The sequence below is a fragment of the Budorcas taxicolor genome, chromosome 1 (genome assembly GCF_023091745.1).
Source record: "Budorcas taxicolor isolate Tak-1 chromosome 1, Takin1.1, whole genome shotgun sequence".
NCBI lineage: Eukaryota > Metazoa > Chordata > Mammalia > Artiodactyla > Bovidae > Budorcas > Budorcas taxicolor.
Genome location: NC_068910.1, coordinates 98,644,456 through 98,668,454, shown reverse-complemented (window position 1 = coordinate 98,668,454; position 23,999 = coordinate 98,644,456). Strand labels below are relative to the sequence as shown.

Sequence of the window (23,999 nt, the reverse complement as noted above, 5' to 3'; positions counted from 1 at the left end):
CACTTATTCCCCGGGAGAGAGCACTCTCTGGGGAATGTGCTGGGCCACACAGTGAGGTCACACTGCCAAGGACTGTATACTTATGTCACTGCCTACATAGCACACTTAAGCAAGTGATTGAACTTGTCTCTGCTTCAGTATCCTTATATGTAAAATGCACATAACAATACCTCCAATATGAGTATTTTGTAGTTTAGACTTAAGTTTAGTTTTTCGTTAAGTCATGTCCAACTCTTTTGCAACCCCATGGGCTGTAGCCCGTCAGGCTCCTCCATCCATGCAACTTCCCAGGCAGGAATACTAGAGTGGGTTGCCATTTCCTTCCCCACGTTATCTTCTTGGCCCAGGGATTGAACCTGCATCTCCTGCATTGTCAGGCAGACTCTTAACCACCGAGCCACCAGGGACTTTGTAAACCTCTCAGATAAGATAGACCACTGGTGATTTCCCCAGTATCTGCTATATGGAGAAGAATGTGGCAGGAAAGGAGGATAACAACAAAACTCACAGAAAGCTTTGACTTAAATTGCAGCAGCTTGAGCTGCCATCTTTTTAAGCCAATCTCAAAATCCATCTTCTGTTTTGAGTTTCTTCTGATCCTCCTAATTTGATGCAATCATTCTGCATATGCTGTCACCATTCTCTAGTAGTCTGTTCATTTTTCTCACAGGAAACACTCTTAATATTTTACCTATATCTTTATATATCTACATATAGATGCATAGGTATAGGTAGACACATACATTTCTCTATAAGACTGTCCACGTTTTTAAGTTCAGATAGATTTTTTGCAACTTTAGATGTGTTTAAAATGGAGTATATGGTATAATGTGATTTAATAGTTCTTTTCAGTCAAATGCCTACTACTTGATAGGCGCTACTCCAAGATGATTGGTAATCTTAACCACACCTCTGCAAAGTAGCTGTTATCTCCATTTCATACACAACAGTGCTTTTCAAAGTGCCAGTTACAAACTGTTAATTACTTACCAGCATAGGGATAACTACAGAAGTTCAGAATAAATGCTTAGGAACTTTGACAGCAATTTGACATTGCAATGACCTCTGAGTGTGTGATCGCTGTCAACAAATTTGTTCTGTGGCTCAAGTTTTCTGTAGAAAAAGACTGGCAAGCTACAAAGGCAGGGAAACATTTTGGAACAGTGTGGTTATAGAGCAAATGCAGACCATGAACTAATGTACTTCTTCTTTCATCAAAAAAAGTCTTGCTACATGGTAAAAGAAAAATCAGCTGAATACCAGCATTCTTAGCAATGTGGTAAAAATTTGTGAATTATGTTAAAGCTAATGCATTAAATGAAAAATTATCCTCTTTCTTAGACAAGATAAAAGTTGATTATACATTTCTACTGCACCCTGAGGCACAAAAGTTTTTAGATGTGAGAACTTCTGTCGAGAATGTTTGAACAACCCAAAAACTCTTGTTTCTGCCAGGTAAGAAATCAGCCCATTTCTAAATTTTTATGTGTGAGCTAGACAGCCATCCTTCTTTATTTGTCTGATATGTTTGGTGTTTTGATAATCTTAATAGTACTTTCAAGGAAGAAATGCAACATGTTCTGTAATGGAAGGTAAAGTCAAAGGACAAAGCAAAAGTCCAAAGCTTAAGAGAACAGATTTTCTATAATTGTTTATGACATAGTTCATAAACCGAGCACAGTTGTCAGTAAAATATGCTAATAATCTTGATATTACTTATTGACAAAAAGTTATCACAGACTATTCTACAATACTGATATAATACTTTAAATAGTATGATATAGTCCATCAAAAAGACCCACATATATTCATAGATCCTAAAGAAATATATTTATTAAAAAATGTATTTAACTATAACTTTACAGGTTAAATCCTGGAACTGGCCACTCATAAAGAAATGAAAATGAATTTTGAAAATACAGCAAAATTTGCCTAATTTTGGTTTAAGATCACTAAAACTGCTTCAAAATCTCTTCTGCCATTCCTGCCAACATACTCTTGTGAGATTCACTTCTCTACTCTGACTAATATAAAGCTGATAATTATAGCTCTGATAATATAAAGCTTGGAAGTAGTTTAGATTATGCATTATTCCCTGAAAAAAATGCTAAAACCAATCCAAGGAGATTAGATAAATTAATAAGAAAGAAGCATATGTCACAGTAAAATAAATACTTGATATATATGATGTTCAGTCAAAGTGTGCATACAGGTTGATAACATGGACAATTACTGTTTATTTTATTACTTTTTGTTTTGCATTGATTACAGAGTTACAAAGGAAATTACAAACATTATAATAATTCTCTGCCCTAATAGCCCCTTACTCAATGCATACATACAACTTTGTAATTCTGTTCTCTTTTCATATGCCATGTTAATAAGACATAACAATAAAACGTCAGAACTTTCATTTTATGTGCTTTACTTTTTTACTTTATAATAAGCTATTTTTACTGTACTTTACAAAAGTATGTCTTGTGCTTGATTTAGGGAAAATAAAAGGCCCTCACCACAGAGGACTCAGAAGTACTGACGGGGCTCCAGGACAGAGGTTCATTTCTTATGGTCCAGCTCCCCACCTGGAACCTTGCTCTGAAAGTTTCAGGAAGCATATTCTAACTTCCTCTGTATGCAACAAAAATAAACAGCTCCCCTTCTTTCTACTTCCTATAGGAAAACTGGATTAGGCTGAGGGAAGATTCATGTTGAGGGAATGTTTTGCTTTGCTATGGTTGTTCTTGTTCTCACTGTTTTTTTTTCAGTGATAGGAGGAAACTGAAGCTAACAAAAGAGTAAGAAGTAAGATGGTTCAATCCCATAATAAATTGCAGGTGTTCTTAGAAGCATTTGAGGATGTCCAGGGTCTTCTGGTAGATGTCATTTCTCTATCAGGGTCACTGATGTCTGTCTCCCCGGGAAACAGGACAAAGCTTTCTTTCCTGGCTATATAGTACAAGATTTTAAGGGTGAATAAAACAGGGAAGGGCACACTTATGATAAAGGACCTCACCTAAGACACTTATAAGTGTGAAGAAACATGGAAGCAAGACATATGCAGAGAACCACAGTAGCATCAGTTTGTTTTCTGGGCATGTATATAATGTAAATGATCATCAAAGGAAGTGAATGAAAGTTAGAATGTTTGCAACTATTAAATTGCAACTATTAAATATTAATCAAATTTCTGTCCTATCACTATGTGCTTTTCAGAATCATTCCATAGGCCAAATGCCATAATATAGGGAAAGTTTCTTTTGTAAACTTTAAAGTATATATATATATAATTTAAACTAATGAATCAAATGCTTTTTTTTTGTCTCACCTCCTTAACCTGTTGTTAGTGGTGGATTCCAGGGTTCATTTCTTGGACTACTCTTCCCTAGACTCTCTTGGTAAACCATCCATTCTGATGACATATACATACTCAGTGTTTAAGATCTTCAACTTGAATCAGTCACTGGATTCCAAATTCATATGCCCAACTGCTTATTATATAACCACTCTTGTATGTGTAATAAGCTCAAATATAACAAGGCCAAATCAGAACCTATCTCAATATAGTCATCACCCCTATTCTTTGCAATCCTGCCCATCTCCTTTTCAAATTATTTTATGTGTTCAAGTCAAAACTCTTGAAGTCATACATGACTTCTCTTTCACTCTTCTACCCCACATTCTGGTCACTAGCTAGTCAAAATACTTTAAAAGTACACAGAGAATTCCACTTATTCTCATCATATTCATTTCAATCTCTTTGGTCTAAGTCAACTTTATCTTTTACCTGGTTTATTTGAAATAGTTTCCTAACTGGTGTCTCTGCTTCTCATCCCATCCCTTATCATCATAGTTTATATTCCCCATAATAGCAAGAGTGATACTGTTAAAATGTTCATATGCTCACCTCATACCTTCTAGCTCTGCTCAACAATCTTCAATGGTTTCTAAGTTTAATCAGAGATAAAGCCATCCTTCAATGCCCTCACATGCTCACACTTCCTATATCCTTATCTTTCTGCGCTCATTTCTTCTATGTGTTCCCTCTGATCTGCACACTCTGGCTGAGCTCTTCTCCAGATATATCCAGAGAGCACCCATTCTAGATGCTCATTTGCATTACTCTCTGTCCCCGGAAGTGGTGGCATGTCTAGATCTTTACTCTCTCTCGGGTGTTTACTCCGATGTTACTTCCTTAATGAGGCATTCCCTCATACCTTATTTAAAATAGCACTTCCTCTCTCCCTTTTCTTAACTTTTATTCTCTGTAGAATTCATCACCCTTGGACAAACTACATATGTACTTACTTCTTCTACTTATTGTCATTTTTCTCCCACTTGAATGTAAGTTACACAAGGGCAGAGTTTTGCCTGTTTTGTTCTCTACTATATTCAAAAAGCCTAGAACAACTTCTGGCAAAAAGTAGCTCAGTATGTGTTATTGAATGAATGGCTGAATCTTAATTACTTAAGGTGCCTGTAAGGTCAAATTGTAAAGACATATTAAATGGATGTCTATTAATTTATTTGGAATTGATAATCTTAGTATCCCTTAGAAGCTGAGAATTAAAATTAATTTTCTCTGTCACACCTCCTCTGACATAAATAGATGGTGGTAGATTAGTAATAGAATCAATCATGTGACTACTCAAAATTAAACTCCTTTGCTCCTGGTTTGAAAGACTAGAAATTAATTTTTGGTTGACCAAGCCTAGTCAATTCCTTGCTTGAATACCTTTCAAATATATTCTTTCTCTCTATTACCTTAGCTCTCTTTTTGTTTCAGGTCATCATCATATTACACCTTGGCTGCTAAAATCATTTTCATTCTCCTTTTACCTTTCTTACTCAAAGCCTCCTTTCCCACAACTGTACAAAAAGTACTGATATTTTTTTTTTCCTCTTATTTCCCTAATTTTAAAAGGATGCCTACAATATATGATATGCTAAGGTAAGAAAGGAAAGTAGAGCTATAGCTGTTGAAAAGTCAGAAGCAGTTATTTGTAGACAACACAGGCTACTATAATGAGAAACCCCCAAAGAAGTTCAAACCACTATTAGAACTAGTAAGGAGGTAATAAACAAAATAGAAATGTGCATTTTTATTTGCTAGAAAACCAATCCGTATATAAAAGGAGGCAAAGACATCAGTTCAAGTAGCAGCCAGCGTTGAGGCACAAGAACTGGTTTTCACACTAGCTCCATGCCACTCTTAGTCACATGGACTCAGTGGCAGCTCTGCAGATGAAATAGCCTTTTCAGCTCCTTATAAAAATCTCACACCATAAAAGCTCACACTCAACATAAAAAGAAGTGAGGCAGAAACACAAACTATTACGTGTAAGGTAAATAAGCTACATAGGGAACTCTGCTTGATGTTATGTGGCAGCCTGAATGGGATGGGAGTTTGTGGGAGACATGATACATGTATATGTATGGCTGAGTCCCTTTGCTGTCCACCTGAAACTATTACATCATTGTTAATTGACTATAAGCGTATATTAAAAAAAAAGTTTTTGAGACGGTGTGGAGAAAATATATATGTAAATAAGTAAGCTACCAGGATATATTGTACATTACTGGGAAAATAGTCAATATTTTATAACTTTAAATGAAGGATAATCTATAAAAATACTGAATCACTATGTTGTACATCTGAAACTAATATAACATTGTAAATTAACTAAAAAAATAACAGAAATGATCCAAGAAGGGCAGGGAAAGAACTCTTTTTATCCTACATTCTTTCATCCTTACTTGTATTCTTTTCCCCAAAGCCCTGAGGATAATGACGCAGCCTCCACATTAGAAACCTTCATTGCATTTCTCCTTCAACATAGTTATAGCACCTAGGAAATGGTGAAGCTAAATAATACCATTTAAATACAGAATCTCTGCTTTATGTCTCAATAACTAAAAGGACTGCTTCAGGTATTTACCCATTGACAGTCACTTTCAGTCTGAAGGTAGTATTTAAGATCTCAGTTTCCTGTTAGAAAGTACTTATGACATTTGGCAGACTTCTGTTTGGCTTTTTATTTTGTTCGATGTTGCAGTATCGATTTTCAAACATCTCAAACCACACACAAATACACACAAGGAAAACCTCTGGAAAGAGTTTCTGCCATTACAACTGTACATAGAAGCAGGTGGCCCCTCACAACTCATTGGCCTCAAGAGACCTACGAGCTGGAACCAAGATTGGTTTATGTATTTTCTCAAGGTTGTTTCAAGATCACATACAAATCCATAATGAAACTAGAATCCAATCGTGGCTGTCCTGACTACCAGGCATGTAAACCTCAAGTATCCAATCCATCTGTAATGTTTGCAAATGTTTGTGAGGTAAGATTTTAAGTTACAAAGAAATATGTGACTAATAGCCAATTATCATCTCCATAGGAGAACACAGTTCTGGTTCCTAGAAGATATTTCTTATCATAATTCATGATTTAGAAAATAGTGCATTCAATCTCATGCCGTACAATTTTCAGCATTAAAAGACAAGGTGGGCTGTACATATAAGAAAGTTTTGAAATCCAAACACAACATATAACATCTATATTCATACTACTATCATTCTTTCTAAATTACAATCATTCTTTCTAAAATGTAAAAGTGAGTACTTTAGAATGTGCATACCAGTCAGTCAGCATTCCCCACCCTCACTCTCCATTTGTACTTGAGGTCACCTACTAGCCTCAATATAAATAGTTGTAAAACCAGAAGACTTAATTCTTACAATCACCCACACCTCAGTACTAAAACAACACTGCCTCCTACATTTCACAGCAAAATGTTCATCTACTGCGGTTTCCAAGGATCACTTACAAGAGCCTGCGGGGACTAAAACATACTAAATTAAGGAAAGTAGAGTACTCTAATTTATAACTCTTAATACTCACACAATACAAACAATATATTAAAAACATTTATTCAGGAAAAAGTATTTCTAAATTGTATTATTTTGTTTGAATAGCAGAAAAATATTACCTGAAGAGTCATGGAGCAGGAGAAATATTCAGTATTTATAAATATAGGAAATAACTAAAATAGTTGAAGAAAACCAAGTGAATAAATTGAAAAGATCATAGTAACTTTTTAACCACAACAAATTCATAATTTAATAATATTTTAATTAGTATTACTATCAATACAAGAAACCCAGGTTTGATTCCTGGATTAGGAAGATCTCCTGGAGAAGGGAATAGCTATCCACTTCAGTATTCTTCCTGGAGAATTCCATGCACAGAGGAGCCTGGTGGGCTACAGTCCATGGAGTTGCAAAGAGTTGAATAGGACTGAGGGACTAACTCACTTTTCCATCATTAATGAAATACTGTGTGTTTTTACTTCTACTTTTTGGTACTTAGACCAACATTTCCAAATTACTTATAAAAAAAGCTCCTTGGGATTAAAAAGAGACTGTACCTACTAGGAAAATCCAAGCAATAATGTTGAAATGAGTTTTTTTTTTTTTTTAATTAATTCTGTACTTCAAGCTGCAATTATTTTCATATAATTACGCTACAAAGACAAAAGAATTCTGCATATATTCTATATATTGAACCTACTGAGTAGGCCTGTCATTGAATGCACCTGTCATTGAATGTCATTGAATGATATAAATTATTTTGATTCCTGGGCTCTCTGGCCACACACCCCTGGTTATACCTTAAAGCACAGTAGAAGAATATAGGATAAGCTAAACCAATTAATTTCTCTCTCCTAGGAACTTAAAACTAGAACAGAGTAATGCAGTGAACTCTAAGTTTTGGAGTAGAATGACATTTATGTCACACTTCTAGGCCTAAGTTTTCATCAGCCTCAATTAAAAAAAATTAACAATATTTCAGCAATGTGGATCCATCATAGACTAGTTATGACTCGTTCAAAGTCTGATGTAAAATATTAAAAAACCACACACAAAATGATAAAATGCACTAAAATTTTAAATAGTTAAGCTTTAAATACTACATTTTATTTAAAATAGAATTATATTGGTATGAATAAAAATTATGTAGTCATAAATAAAATTAAACATATACATTACAGACATTATTTTTGATCCTGTTCAGATTTTCTTATACTTACTAAGGAGCTATAACACTAATGCTATTTTGAAACTTACAAATATCTTAAATTCTCCATAGTCTCTGTGCTAATCCTCATAAAAAAGCTATTTAACATAGAGACCATATCAATATATCACAAGGAAATCAAGTCCATGCACAGCACATTAATACTTCCTAAATTAGACAAACAGCACATAGTATTTATAGTTTATTTACAGTTGTTTCTTTAAAAAATAATTTTATCAAAAAAGTATGTTTTTAATCATACGTATTTTCAAGTCACATCTTTTTCCTAGGTTCATATATGGTATTTTTACCAATTATTTGGGCATGTTGTATCCTCTTCAATGAGGCTTATTATGCAACAAGTAGAATTGCATTTGTCTATCTCTAAAATGCTTTACCTAGTACTTTTCCTCTATATATTCCACTGTTCCAATATATAGATGATATATGACAGCTTGTTTTGGTGTGCTGTACTTAGTCTGTCAGTTGTGTCTGACTCTTTGCAACTCCATGGACTGTAGCCTGCCAGGCATCTCTGTCCATGGGGATTCTTCAGGCAAAAATACTAGAGTGGGTTGCTATGCCTTCCTCCAGGAAATCTTCCCAACCCAGGTATTGAAGCCAGGTTTTCCGCATTGCGGGTGGATTCTTTACCATCTGAATCACCACAGAAGCCCTTATTTTTCCTCTATATACTCCACCATTCCAATGTATAGATGATATATAACAACTTGCTCCTTAAGGGCAAAATCCATGTTTTATTTATTTTAGTAGTCCTAGTGCCCAGCATAATTCCTGGGACACAGCACTATTTTACTAATATTCACAGAACAGAACTGAAATTGTGACTTGGAAATCTTTTTCAAATATAAGCTTGGTGGGTGATCCATGGGATCACGAAGACAGACATAACTGAGTGACTAAGCACACAGCCAGCACATGCTTAGATATTTACCTATTAAGAACCATTACCTAGCAGACTTCTTTCTTTAATGACTATTGAGTCCCAAAACTGAGGATCTGAAATATCACAAAAGACATCAAGGCAATTACCAAGAAAGTGGTTGGTCATTGTTTAAATTTTATAAAGTGTTTTGGGAGATGGAAATACATGGCACAATGGTGATGGCTATCCACCCAGTCTAGCTTTAGGCATCGTCCCACTTCTACCTCCATGACGTAAAAAGTGGTATTCCCCAGATGGTTTGCTGACTATGTGCTGACTCTGTATGCCTTACCAAGATTATATATACATATGTGTATATATATATATATATATATAAAATATGTTCCCAGAAGCATACATGATTAGTAGAGAAAGGATATCAAATTTTAATCAGGTCAAGGTATCTTTCAAGTAGCTCTGTTCAACATAGAATAGACTCCTCAAAAATCAATGAGCTACAATAACTATAAACCACCTAATACAGTGCCTATCACACAGTAGATAGCAAATATTTATTGAATGAAAGATTAAGTAAATACACAAGTTAATCATCAGAAAGTGGAATAAAATATTTCAGTGTTGTAGAAATAACTTTTCTTTTTTTGAGTTTTTTTATTTGTATTTTTTAAATATGAAATATGATAACACATTTACAGGAGACTTGGAAAATACAGAAAAAGGTAGCACATAGTTCCATTTTTATGAGGTTTTGCTAAAAAAAAGTTAGTGAACAGCAACGTGCAAAAACTAAAAGTCCTTAATTTAGGAATGTACTTATTTTCACAGAGGCACTTGATTTATTTGCAGTAAATTTTTCTTTATTTTAAAATAAAATCATTACAGGGAATTCCCTGACCGTCCAGTGGTTAGGACTCTGTGCTTTCACTACTGAGGGCATGGATTCAATCCCTGGCCTGGGAATTAAGATTTCACAAGCTGTGAAGAGTGGTCAAAAACAAAGTACGTAAAAATTAGTAATATTAGTGGAACCTAATTTATCTAAAATGTAGTAATAAGTATGAAAATTATGTTGAATTCTAAAATGCTCAAATTAAAATTTGCTGAACATTTTCACACATACTTGTAGCTTTGAATGCCAAAAATCTAGATACAGATATCACAAAATGAGTACAATTTATAGTGTATAGATCCGAGGAGCTCCAACTAGTCCATCCTAAAGGATATCAGTCCTGGGTATTCATTGGAAGGATTGATGTTGAAGCTGAAACTCCAATCCTTTGGGCCACCTGATGCAAAGAGCTGACTCATTTGAAAAGACCCTGATGCTGGGAAAGATTAAGGGCAGGAGGAGAAGGGAACGACAGAGGATGAGATGGTTGGATGGTATCACCGACTCAATGGACATGAGTTTGGGTAAACTCCGGGAGTTGTTGATGGACAGGGAGGCCTGCGTGCTGCAGTTCATGTGGTCACAAAGAGTTGGACACGAATGAGTGACTGAACTGAACTGATAGTGTACATGATTATTTTTATGTTTTTCTTAATGATGTTGAGACTTTAGTATAGAGAGATGAAGATAGTAATCATATAATATACAACTGAAATTTTGTTTATGCTTAGTGAGAATTTATAGTGATGGCTTTATTATTAGTAGATTAAGTGAAAGCAAGTTATTTCTTTAAAAAATATCATAGCATACACTTTAACATATATGTTAAATCAGGAATACAGCATTGAAAAAATGTGTTTTGCAAGGGTACTGCATTGTTGCAATTTATTTCTCTCAAAATGAAGCAATTCAATGGGAAAGTACTTGTGAACATAGAGTGGCACATGTTTTTGATGGAAATTATCTTTACTGAAAATTGGAGAGGGAGAAATATCTATTTACATTTGGTAAATTGTGCTGGCTACTTTCTAGTTATCATTTCAGATCCTTTACTTATTCTGCTCTTTGCTCTGGGAGACTAAACTACCTAGGATTCCCTGACCTGTGTTTTCCAACTGGGCTCAGCTCATGGAAGTCAGATCAAAGGGTAGGAGGAAAGAGAAGTCAATTTATGTATTTCCACACATCCCTCCTTCCTAAACAGTCTCAGCTTCTAACCAGAAGCCTTCTTTCCAAAACTTAGCTTTAGTTCTCTCTGTTGCCCTTTCAGACCCAAGGGTAGGCTGGCTTCCCACTGTAGCTAGATCCTGGGTGCTGTATCATCTTGATGAGTTTCCTTAATTATGGCTGCACATCTGTAAACAGTGTGTTCCATACTTCATTAACTCAAGTGTATCATTTATTTCCTAGTGGGAACTGATTCCTACTAATTTATTTATTTATTTATTTATAGTTTTTTATTTTTTTAATTTTAAAATCTTTAATTCTAATTTAATATGGATGCATTTGCTAGCACATCTGCTAATACAAATAAAATGATTAACTATGAGAGATGATGTGTTCAGATCTATCATTGAGATGCTGACTTTGGAGTAAAGACCTAAAAGAAGTGATCATTTCCATAAGAAAAGTAAAAAATGATAAAATTCAAAAAGCAGTTAAAATGAAGTCCTCATAGTATGATATATCATGAAGTGAATTAGGCTTCACTTAAAAAAGTTCATGTCTTACCATCATTTTGTTGCTTACTACTAGAGTCATTCAAATCTGCAAACCTCAGTTTCTTCATATACAAAATGGGAATATTGACTATATAGGTCATTGTAGATCCAAGGAGAAGAGTTAATTATGCTGAAGTTATTTAAAAATTGCCTTGTGCAACTGTAAGTTGTCATCACTGATTTCATATCTTTATTGTAACTTATACATTATATTTGATTTTATTTAAGAAAGCAAAAGGAAGGGTAAAATTGACCACTTAAATATCTGCTTTACAGAGTTTAATATTTGCTATTTTCAAGGATGTCATATTGATTGAAACTAATGGGGAAAGACACTCAGATGGCACTGGTTGGCATGGAGCCAGGAGAACTTGTATCATTATTTTAGGTTCATCTCATTTTTATTCTCTTTATTACTGCTTGTTCTAGGATATCTTATTCATGTTACTTCTCTCCCCAGTATTAATGCAAAATTATCAGCAGAATAATTAGAAAATTAACACCAGCATATTTTTTTGGCTATACCCTTAATAAAATTTATTTTAACTCATTCAGGAATAAAATTTCCTTCAAGATATTTTTGAGAATCATTGAAGTATAATTCAAAAAGGCAAAACTATTATAAAAAGAAATATCACAAACAGGTATGCATTTTATATTTTTATGTAAAAACACATACAAGCACACAGAGATCTGTCTGTTAAATGCATATACTATACTATGCACTCCTGGAGATGTTTGTACAAAGCATTTCCTGTCAATAATAAGATGGAATTGAAGTGTTCTTTCCTGAACATTAAGTGATCAGATTGTACTACTTCAATTATTTTTTTCCACACCTGCAGAGAAACAGACACAATGATCTAATTGATTTTTTTTTATTTCTATTGCCAAATATCACAGAGTATTAATGTAAGGTTTCAGTGAACTCAGCTCCCTACTCTCTCTATCTCCCTGTGCTATGCTTAGCCACTCAGTTGTTTCTAACTCTTTGCATGTAGCCCACCAGGTACCTTGGTCCATGGGGATTCTCTAGGCAAGAATACAGAGTGGGTTGCCATGCCCTCCTCCAGGGGATCTTCCAAGCCCAAGGATTGAACCCAGTTCTCCCCCATTGCAGGTGGATTCTCTACCATCTGAGCCACCAGGGAAGCCCAAGAATATTGGAGTGGGTAGCCTATCCCTTTCCCAGGGTATCTTCCCAACCCAGGAATCCAACTGGGGTCTCCTGCATTGCAGGCAAATTCTTGACCAGCTAAGCTACCAGGGAAGGACCCTCTATCTCCCTATACCCACTCTATTCTAAATGCTTACATACTGTTTATAACAGAACAGTAAACTTCGTGTAAAAAGAAACAGATGAGGGCCTGAATATGTGACAACATTTGATCTAAGTCCCTCTTATCCATAAGACCCTATAAATTTTCCTCCTGATTTTTATTTTTATTTAAATCTGCAGGCTCTGAAGTGTTATAGGAAAAAAAAAAAAAACTTCATATAAAAAAACTATGCAGACATGAAATGTAATTGCAATTAAATATCTACTTCATAGGTTAATGATTTCTGGGTTTCAAGTGCAAGCAAAGTAGATGGAGAAAATATTAAAGATGCAGCTCTAATCCAAAGGCCAATACATCTAATTTGGTGGTGGTGCTGATAAACCTCTCTGATTTCTTGGCTGGTTGGTGTCAGAGGCAGAACTAGAAGTCAAATCTGACTCCATGTCTCCTGCGCTACAATGTCCCCATTCAGTTCAGTTCAGTCACTTGGTCATGTCTGACTGCGACCTCATGAACCGCAGCACGCCAGGCCTCCCTGTCCATCACCAACTCCCAGAGTTTACCCAAACTCATGTCCATTGAGTCGGTGATGCCATCCAACCATCTCATCCTCTGTCGTCCCCTCTCCTCCTGCCTTCAATCTTTCCCAGCATCAGGGTCTTTCCAAATGAGTCAGCTCTTTGCATCAGGTGGCCAAAATACTGGAGTTTCAGCTTTAACACCAGTCCTTCCAAAGAACACCTAGAACAGATTTCCCTCAGGACGGACTGGTTGGATCGCCTTGCAGTCCAAGGGACTCTCAAGAGTCTTCTCCAATACCACAGCTCAAAAGCATCAATTCTTCAGTGCTCAGCCCTGTTTATAGCCCAACTCTCACATCCATACATGACCCCTGGTAAAACCATAGCCTTGACTAGACACACCTTTGTTGACAAAGTAAGGTCTCCAATTTTTAATATGCTGTCTAGGTTGGTCATAACTTTCCTACCAAGGAGTGAGTGTCTTAATTTCATGGCTGCAATCACCATCTGCAAGGATTTTGGAGCCCCCCAAAATAAAGTCTGTCACGGTTTCCACTGTTTCCCCATCTATTTCACATGAATTGATGGGACCAGATGCCATGATCTTAGTTTTCTGAATGTTGAGTTTTAAGCCAGCTTTTTCACTCTCCTCTTTCACTTTCATCAAAAGGCTCTTTAGCTCCTCTTCACTTTCTGCCGTAAGGTTGGTGTCATCTGCATATTTGAGGTTGTTGATATTTCTCCCAGCAATCTTGATTCCAGCCTGTGCTTCATCCAGTCCAGCATTTCTCATGATACACTCTGCATAGAAGTTAAATCAGCAGGGTGACAATATACAGCCTTAATGTACTAATTCCCCTATTTGGAACCAGTATGTTGTTCCATGTCCAGTTCTAACTGTTGCTTCCTGACCTGCATACAGGTTTCTCAAGAGGCAGGTTCAGGTGGTCTGTATTCCCATCTCTTTTCTTTTAATGTCCCCATTAAATCTGTGCAATTTAAACAGGAAAATTTCATTTACTTAATATTTGATTCTTTTTTATGATGACTTGTGGTTTTTTCTGTTGAAAAATGCATATTCTGCAGCCAAGGCTGGACTTGGGCAAGGTCTATTTTGGCATCTAAAGAGTGAATCACTGTCTAGAGCTGTGCTTCCCAAAATAGTAAATACACATGGTTCGTCAGTACTTGAAATATAGTTAGTATGACTAAAAAAAACCCAAATTTTAATTATTTTAAAATTAACAAGTATCCACACATGACACTGGCTACAGAATTGTTCAATACAGATTTAGAACACTGCCATCATTGTGGAAAGTCCTATTGGGCAATGCTGACTATACTGCATCTCTCGGTCTTACTGTATGTACATCTTCAACAGTTGGGAGTAACTGCTGTTCTTAACTGGAGAAGGCAATGGCAACCCACTCCAGTACTCTTGCCTGGAAAAATCCCATGGATGGAGGAGCCTGGTAGGCTGCAGTGCATGGGGTCGCTAAGCGTGGGACACGACTGAGCGACTTCCCTTTCACTTTTCACTTTCATGCATTGGAGAAGGAAATGGCAACCCACTCCAGTGTTCTTACCTGGAGAATCCCAGGGACGGGGGAGCCTCGTGGGCTGCTGTCTATGGGGTTGCACAGAGTCGGACACAACTGAAGCGACTTAGCAGCAGCTGTTCTTAACTAAAAGGCAGCTGCTAAGATCAATGGCAGAAGCCACTTGGGTTATAATTAAAGTGACCTGGTGCTGGGATACCTTTGTTTTCAGGGGCATTCTAGTTACTACACCTGGATTCAAATTCCTTCATTACCAGTCATTAGCAGAACGTCTGTGGACAAATTTTCTTGAATGTTTGACTCAATTTCTCCAGTTATAAATGGAATATTTACATATCACATAATGAATGTTCTCAAAGTAGCAAAAGCCTGAGATCACTGCCCTCTTTATTTTACCTGAATAATATATATTGTAATATTAGCTTCACTTAGCCAATTACCCCTGGACATTTATCTCCCTTGTGAAGAAAGTCCTGAATATTCACATTCAACCACCTTGAGAAAAACTAAGAAAAGGAGTTCAGCTTAATTCTCCTTTAGCAGATGATCAATTGTCCACTCACAGCATACTTTTCTTTAGCTAATAATTCCAAGTAAACAACGAAGGGTTTTCTAGTTTTACTTGAACCAACGGGTCACTGTCTTGAGACCCTTGTTCAAACCCCACAGCCAGAATAGTCAGAGACCTGTGTAGCAGGAAAGGCTACTCAGAATGCCTTTTGGGTCTTATAGTGGCAACAGCGATATCAATGAGAAGCACATGTGTTGTTGTTCTGACTAACTTGCCCACTTGCTCCCTTCCTTTCCCTCCCTCTGTCCCTTTCCCCCTCCTTCTCATTACTCCATGTCAGTACAGAAATTAAAGCCCAGGGATACAGAACTCTGGCGAGAACTGACTTGCTAAACCCAATGCTTCTCAACCTCAGCTGTCTTTTATAATCATTTGAGACACAATTAAAACTCTGTGATACTGCATATGCCTGAAAGACTCTGTTTGGAAAGCTCCTGTGAACAACTGGCAACAAAATATGAGACAGAAATAAGAACAGAACTATGGATAAAGCCATTAACAGAGGCAGCCACCTGTAGAAGCTGGTGCAATCAGTGACACAGACAGCCCTTTCATTTTCTCTATTGTTCTCCTGAGCAGTTGTCACTTGCCTAAGACATATGGGTTACTTTAGTCATGCTAACCCATGCTTAACTTCTACACTTAGACTGGCAAAATTTAGCACATTTGTCTGAAGACAAAAAGACAGTATGTGGAAATTGTGATATGAAATCTTCAAAAAACACTTTTATTTTCAAGCCCTTGCATTTGAGGGACATCACTATCGAGGATCCCTTCCACTACAATATCACAAGGAACCAAATCAAGGACTTGTGAAGGAACAGGCATGTTAGTTTGTCATTCATGAAAGGTTGCTTTATTCAATACTTTACGCTATTCTGTTGCAACTGATGGTAGACCCACAACAGAAATAGAAAAAAGTCTAATAACAGAAATAGAAAGCTATTATACTACACACATATACACACACATAAATGCACACACAAAGGCTTTTTTCAGCATAAATCTGTTAAGCAAATACTAAAAAAAAAAAAGAATACTTCAACAATTCATATGATCAGGTGTAGTTTGTAGCAGTGTAAAGATGTAGGAATATTGCTAAATATCCCAGATATACCATGATGGGTTTTTATCACCAGGACTATCCTTCAGAAAAAAAAAAGGAGCTTCCTGGAAACAAAGTCTTTGCAAATCTGTATTACAAGTTGCTTTCTATTTTCCACAGAAAAGTTGCATTAACTTGAAATACTCTGAATCAATGCTTATTTTAGACAATCTATAGAGAATATTTTATAGAATGACTAAAAGAGGAGGCAATGGCATTTCATATAGATTTTGGTTTTGTGCCTGAGGATTTGACCTCACAATTGTAATGTCACTGTACACATGATTCTCAAAGATCTTAAAGAGCAGTACAATACATTGTTACATAGTGGAAATCATTATTATAATCCTGCAGGATGAATGCACAACAAATATAACTGTCCTAGTGTCACTCCAGTACTCTTACCTGGAGAATCCCATGGAGGGAGGAGCCTGGTAGGCTACAGTCCATGGGGTCGCAAAGAGTCAGACACGACTGAGCGACTTTACTTACTTAGTGTTAAAAAAATACAGTTGATTGAAACTTATTTCTCATTGACAGTATGTTATACTTTTTCAAAAGTACTGCTAAGCAAGATTATTTCATTAAATGCAGGGGTGTAAAAAAGCAGTATTGCTAAATTAATATATTTTTATACTAGTTTAAATATGTTATTGTTGATGTTTAGTCATTAACTTGTGTCTGATTCTTTTGTGACTCCATGGACTGTAATCCACCAGGCCCTTCTGTCCATGAGATTTCCCAGGCAAGAATTCTGGAGTGGGTTGCTGTTTCCTTCTCCAGAGAATTTTTCCAACCCAGGCACCAACCTGCATCTTCTGCACTGGAAGGTGGATTCTTTACCATTGAGCCACCAGGAAAATCCAGTTAAAATATTTACATATAATCAAGTTGATAAATTAAATAGTATACTATATGTTTAATTGTTCCATGAGCATCCGTAACAGTCTCTTGTCTCCCAAAACATTTTCTTTTGTGTTATATCATTGGGCAAATGAGAGGTTTCATTAAAACTGGAGTCTTTTTATATTTGGGCACATATGTCTGAAATATTTATTTACAAATACTTGTAATCAATTACTGCCATGAGCACAAAGAAGTTGTTAAGTGTTTGTATATGTCTGGTTACTTATGTATTTGAATTTTTAACTAACAGAACTTCCTCCTGGAAAGCAACATAGATCACTTGATTTAAAACTCCTTTAAATACCACCATGAAGGACTGAACTAAACACTAGAATTTTCTTTTCATATACATGAAAATATAGATTTTCATGTACATATACATATAGATGTGCCTTTTCCATCCACATAGCACTAGGAATTTATGATCAAACCATAAGGCTTACATAATATTAGTATGATAAAATTTAAATATATTTTTGCTAAAAAAATGAAATCAAAAGAAATCTTTAAGTTTTGTTTTCTATTTATATAGCTTTTATTTCCATTGAATATAGCTGAAATATAAACTAAATTATGTGGATTATACTTGTGACTTTTTAAAACAGCTAATTAATCCATAAAATTAACTGTTAATTCTTGAATGACATATTTTTCAAAAGGCTTAAAAATATCAAATTTAGATATTCCTTAGCTATTTCTCAAGTTGTGGAAAAACAAGTCACTTTACAGTCTCATAAAGCAGTATTAAAATTTTTCACAATGGAATAAAAACATCTTAATCAGAATAATTAAGTAATCAATAATAGTAATAAGGATTCAATTTATATTATTATTGCTATATTAACTGTTTAGCAAATGGATGTTTAAAAATCCATTTCCAGACATTTAAAGATATCCCTAAATACTAAAAACAAAACAAAATAAAACAAAACAAAAAAAACCAACAAAACTCTATGACTGGAAGTCTCTGTTAAACATGAATGATTACACATCAAACACTCAAATCAAAACATAAATATGGAATCACAGTATTGGCTTTAAGTCTAGTCAATATTTAAGTCACAATATTTGTCATGATACTGTCTTTAAATCTTATATAGCTGTGAGAACTTTAACCCCTCCCTTCCACATGCCTCTATGAAAATGGTGTTTAGTGATAACTGTTCTGTCTTTCAGACAGCAAAATAGAAACCCTTTATAAATATTAAAGTTCTACAGAAATGCTAGTATTCCTAACCCTTTCTCATAGTTAAGTTTATGTGTCAACTCATTAGGCCACAATATCCGGATGTTTGGCCAAATACCAGTACGGTTATTGCTGTGAAAGTATTTTTAGATGAGATTACATTGCAATCAGTAGACTTTGAGTAAAGCACATCACCCTGCAAAATGCAGGTGGGCCTCATTCAATCAGTATAAGGCCTTCAGAGTAAAATAAAAACAAACAAACAAACAAAAGAACAGCTGAGGTTCCCTGAAGAAGAGATTTCCCTCCAGACTGCCTTCAGACTTGAGCTGCAATGTAACCTTCCCTGAGTCTCCAGTCTACTGTCCTATCAGGCAGATTTCAGACTTGCCAGCTTCAACAATCACTTGTGCCAATTTCTAGGTATTAATCTCATTCTCTCCCTCTCTCTCTGTAGATGTTTATGTATTATCTATTTTAGCCAACCAGCTTTCTAGAGAGACAGAGAAAGAGAACACTTGTTTCTTGTCAACGTACTCTAAAATATATTTTGTTCATATGCTTGTTTAATTGTCTGGTTTCCACACTGGACTGTATATCCTCTATGGGCAGCGATTTTATCTGTCTGGTCTCTAACTCTTATGCCTTGTACAAAGAAACTCTCAAAATATATTCATTGAATTAATTAGATTTTTAACCAATCCTTCATATACTAAAGGTAAAAATAGAGTATTTGATTTTAAATTTAAAGTACATCAAAGAGGGAAAGTATAGAAATGCACAAAATATAGTGAATTTATATTTTAGGTGAAATAGGCACATTTATTGAACTAGTTTGACTACACTTCAATTATTGGATCCTATTTCAAATTATTTCACTATTATCTACATACATACATAAGGAATAAAGATATTAAGATGATGTTGAATATTTGGATATAAATATTTATATTTATATCCTATATAATTTATCTAAAGCAATAGATCCATATTTTTATTACAGTTCCTGAACTACTTTTCTCCCAATGCTTATACCAGTAGACAATTGCTTAAACATTCAGTATATGCTTTTAGTTGTTTGCTAGAATTATAAAATGTAATGTGATTTAGTTCTCTAAAAACACTTAATCAAAATCTATCACCCAGTTAGAAACCCCAGTTAAGCCCAACTCAGTGTGTAAATACAGCTTCTTAATTTTAGTTTATTTTAGAAACAAGGAGTAACTTAAACTTATTATTGAATAATATCATCTTTACAATTCTTAGTTTTAAACTCAATTCATGAGAATAAAATAAAAAAAAAACTTTCCAAAGGTACATGGTATTTTCTAAATATTTTAATTAAAGTTAATAAAATTAACACATCCTATTGCCAAGAGTGAGGAAAAAATATTCAATCTATATAAAACGCATCTAAAAGAGAACAAAAGCATGTGGTATCTGGAGAGACAATAATTGTTAGGAGAAGATATAAAACTATTTTTGAAACAGAATTAGAACTGTTTATTTTATTAAAAAGTTGACATAGGTTATCTTTAGTGTTTATGACTTGCAAACTAAAGTATTTAATATTTAACATGTTTAAATACAAGCATCAGCAGTTTGGTAATCAAAAGGAATAATTTGAATCATCTCAGAAAAATAAATTCATTATAATTAGGATATTTTAGAATATGATTAAAATGTTTAAAAGAAAATGTATTCACCTTTCTTGTCATCAAAGTACAGAGTCTGTTGAGCTGGATTTGACCACTGGAGGGAGGTGTTATCATTTTGATCAACCCTGCAGGTCAAAATTGCAGTTCCGCCTTCAACAACCGTTACATTCTGTGTGAGTGGAAACTGCCCTTGGCTGCCTAAAAAGGGATTAAAGAAAAGGTTGATTAAATGAAACTTATAAAATGATTAACTTTCCAAGAGTTACATGGGCTTAACTTCTCACCCCAAGTAAAATTTAAACCAACCAAACAACAGCAAAACCATACATTAGAAAAAAGGCAAGATAATTGAAAACCTACAGTGTGATATACTAGTAGGACTTCTTTACATTCCTTCACATGCTCCAGAAAAACTTCTTCTCCTCCTAGGCACACATAAAGATGTATATTTAAATAGTAACGTGATTATCATTAATTTCCCTTGGCCTTGCATTAATTACATGGTGCTGCTGCTGCTGGTAAGTCGCTTCAGTCCTGTCCAACTCTGTGCGACCCCAGAGATGGCAGCCTACCAGGCTCTTCTGTCCCTGGGTTTCTCCAGGCAAGAACACCGGAGTGGGTTGCCATTTCCTTCTCCAATGCATGAGAGAGAAAAGTGAAAGTGAAGTTGCTCAGTCATGTCCGACTTCGCGATTCCATGGACTGCAGCCCACCAGGCTCCTCCATCCATGGGATTTTCCAAGCAAGAGTACCGGAGTGTGGTGTCATTGCCTTCTCCGATATGGTGCTAGACCTGGCTATTTTTGAAAATAATAATTCTGGATGAATATAACTCTTTTTAGTAGCAGAAGAAATACATTAAATACTTCCCTTGTAGCTTTTATAATTCTGAATAAAGTGTATAAAATATGGATATTAGAATGTTAGATTCAACCTCTGATAGAAAAAATTAAAAAAAGAAGAATCCTCTTACACCAGGGTTTCTTGCAGACTTAGTTGTTTTTATAAATACAAAACATGTTGGGGAAAACAAGTGTTCATCTTATAAAATATCCATCAAAATATTAAAGTGATTACTCTAGCCCAAGAGGTAGAGATAATATTCTTTTTTGTTTCTTTCTATTGTTTTCTGATGTTTTTTTCCAATGAATATATATCCCTTTTTCAATCAAGGAAAAAATATCTATAAAGATCATTGGCAATTTGGATATTATTATAATGTATTCAAGTTTTCTATCTTCTTAAGTGTCATACTAATTTATTATTTATTATTAATTCATGTAATAACATTTCTTAGTAAAAGTACTTCTAATAGTTAAAATTCATGCACATAGAAACATAATATATAAATTTCACTTCAGCAAGATGATCTGGAGATGAACTCTGCCAAGTCTGGAAACAATTAACAACATGGGTAAAAAATGACTTTCTAAAGCCAGGTTAAAATACTATTATGTGAGTAGGGTAGTTCATTTAGTCAAGGACAATTTACATATGCAAGAATATTATGATAACTTAATAGCACCCAGGAAATATATTTTCCTTTTCTTCTTTAATTTTATAATGATTCTGTCATTACTACAAGCACCATTTGAAGTTATACTGGAGCTACTGGCATAAAGATTCTTATTACTAAGAAGCCTGTTGATTGGCACTGTAAGAGAAGAGAAGAGCCTGAAGGGGAAAATTTCTTTCCAGACCTAAATGACACAAGCACAGAAGTTCGTGACCACATTATATAATTAAGCCTATCAAGTATAAAAATCTGCTATCAGTAGCTTTGTCTCCTCAATGCCAACCTCTTTAAGTCACTATGGCAACTCCCCAGGATATCTCCTTGTAATCTTTAGGGTAGAGTTTTTAAATTGAGGTTAGGCAATGTCTGGAATAAATTCTTTGATAGTTGACTTGAAAGTCAACAGGAGCCAGAATGGGATGTGTTTTGCCTTCAGCTCAGAGGTGACCTCTAGCAGGGAAACATGAAAAACTATCAATCTTGTGAAGTGAGGTGAAGTGAAAAACTGCATCAGAGAAAACATGAGCTGAAACAGAAGGAAGGGGTAATAACCAAAGATATCCGATTAGCAGCTCATAAATATGAAGTTCAAATTGTTTTTAAGATGCTTTGCTCAGGTGCCCAGCTATTGACATAAGGCATAAACTGAGCAGTCTAGGGGAGGAGGAGATCCTTTAAGTAATAAAAAGTGCACAACTGTTAATAAATATACATAGTTCATCCCAGATGATGATTTGACTATCAACTGGTACATAAATAATACTTTCTGCATCTTCAAAGACGTGGAAAAAGAGCAGTGATGCTTGCAACAATTTCATCCACTGCATTTGCAAAATAATTTTCAAAACATCCCATAAGAAAATATTATCCTTCTCATTTCACAGATGGGTAAACTGACACTGGGAGGTTAAGTGATTTTTTCCATGGTGAAATGGAGTCAATGAACCATTTGGGGTTTGTTCTGAAAGTTCAACGTTTTATTCTTATTTTTCCACAAAGGCTGCTGGATCATATCACTATTTGTTTAAATGTGAGTTAGATAACAATGAAAAAGAAAAAAAGAAAAGGGTATTCTTTTAGCAAAATAACCTTGAATTCATACCTAGCTGAACTACATCTTCAGATCAAATAAGGGAGGATGCCAATGTTAATTTCCTTTCAATATCATATCTTATCTAGAAATTATTATATGATAATTATTTCAGTCTTTCCTTATACATCCATAGAAGAAAGAAACTAACATTTGTCAGGGTGTTCTACATGACAGGGACTATACAGATTCCAGCACACCTATACCTTATCCTTCCAAGTATGCCATCAGGATGGCTCCTCTCCATCTTCTCCTCACTTAGGTTCAGACGTTAAAGTACTGACTTCAGTTCCCTGGAATCTTGCATCCTAAAATCCCTAAAGTTAAATAATTTAGTTTCTCTCAAAAGAGCAAACTCATGTTGAGAATTTACTAATCCTAAATACCCTTAGGATATGTGGTTTCCAAAATCAATTCAAAAACCAATGTTGTAGGCAGCCAAACTTCTCAAAGATTTATACTGCCTTTTACTTTTATAACCTGGAGACAGCATCAAGTTTGTTGCTATTTTTCTCTTTTAACCCCCTCCTTCCTTAAAGTTCACAAGTTGTCATTTAATTCCATCTCAGAGAGCCTTTCTAAAGACGTTACTAATTTTCCCAATTGGAGAAATTAATGTGTTACCAGCCTAAGGATTCATCCTCAATGTATTTTTCAAAATGCTTTGGCCCTCTGATATGAAGAGCGGACTCGTAGAAAAAAACCCTGATTCTTGAAAAGACTGAGGACAGGAGAGTAAAGGGGTGACAGAGGATGAGATGGTTCAGTTCAGTTCAGTTCAGTCACTCAGTCGTGTCCAACTCTTTGCGACCCCATGGACTGCAGCATGCCAGGCCTCCCCATTCATCACCAGCTCCTGGAGTTTATGCAAACTCATGTCCATTGAGTCAGTGATGCCATCCAACCATCTCATCCTCTAAGGTTCCCTTCTCCTCACACCTTCAATCTTTCCCAGCATCAGGGTCTTTCCAAATGAGTCAGTTATTTGCATCAGATAGGCAAAGCATTGGAG

The 23,999-nt window shown here is 35.3% G+C and overlaps 1 protein-coding gene across 1 annotated transcript in view; it reads right to left on the bottom strand.

The window, feature by feature from the left end:
* Nucleotides 1-23,999, bottom strand: part of CADM2 (cell adhesion molecule 2) — a 391,593-nt gene that overhangs the window by 258,714 nt on the left and 108,880 nt on the right. Inside the window, exon 2 of the mRNA XM_052638191.1 lies at nt 20,430-20,579. Coding sequence (XP_052494151.1) covers nt 20,430-20,579 — 150 coding nt within the window. The remainder of the gene's footprint in view (nt 1-20,429; nt 20,580-23,999) is intronic.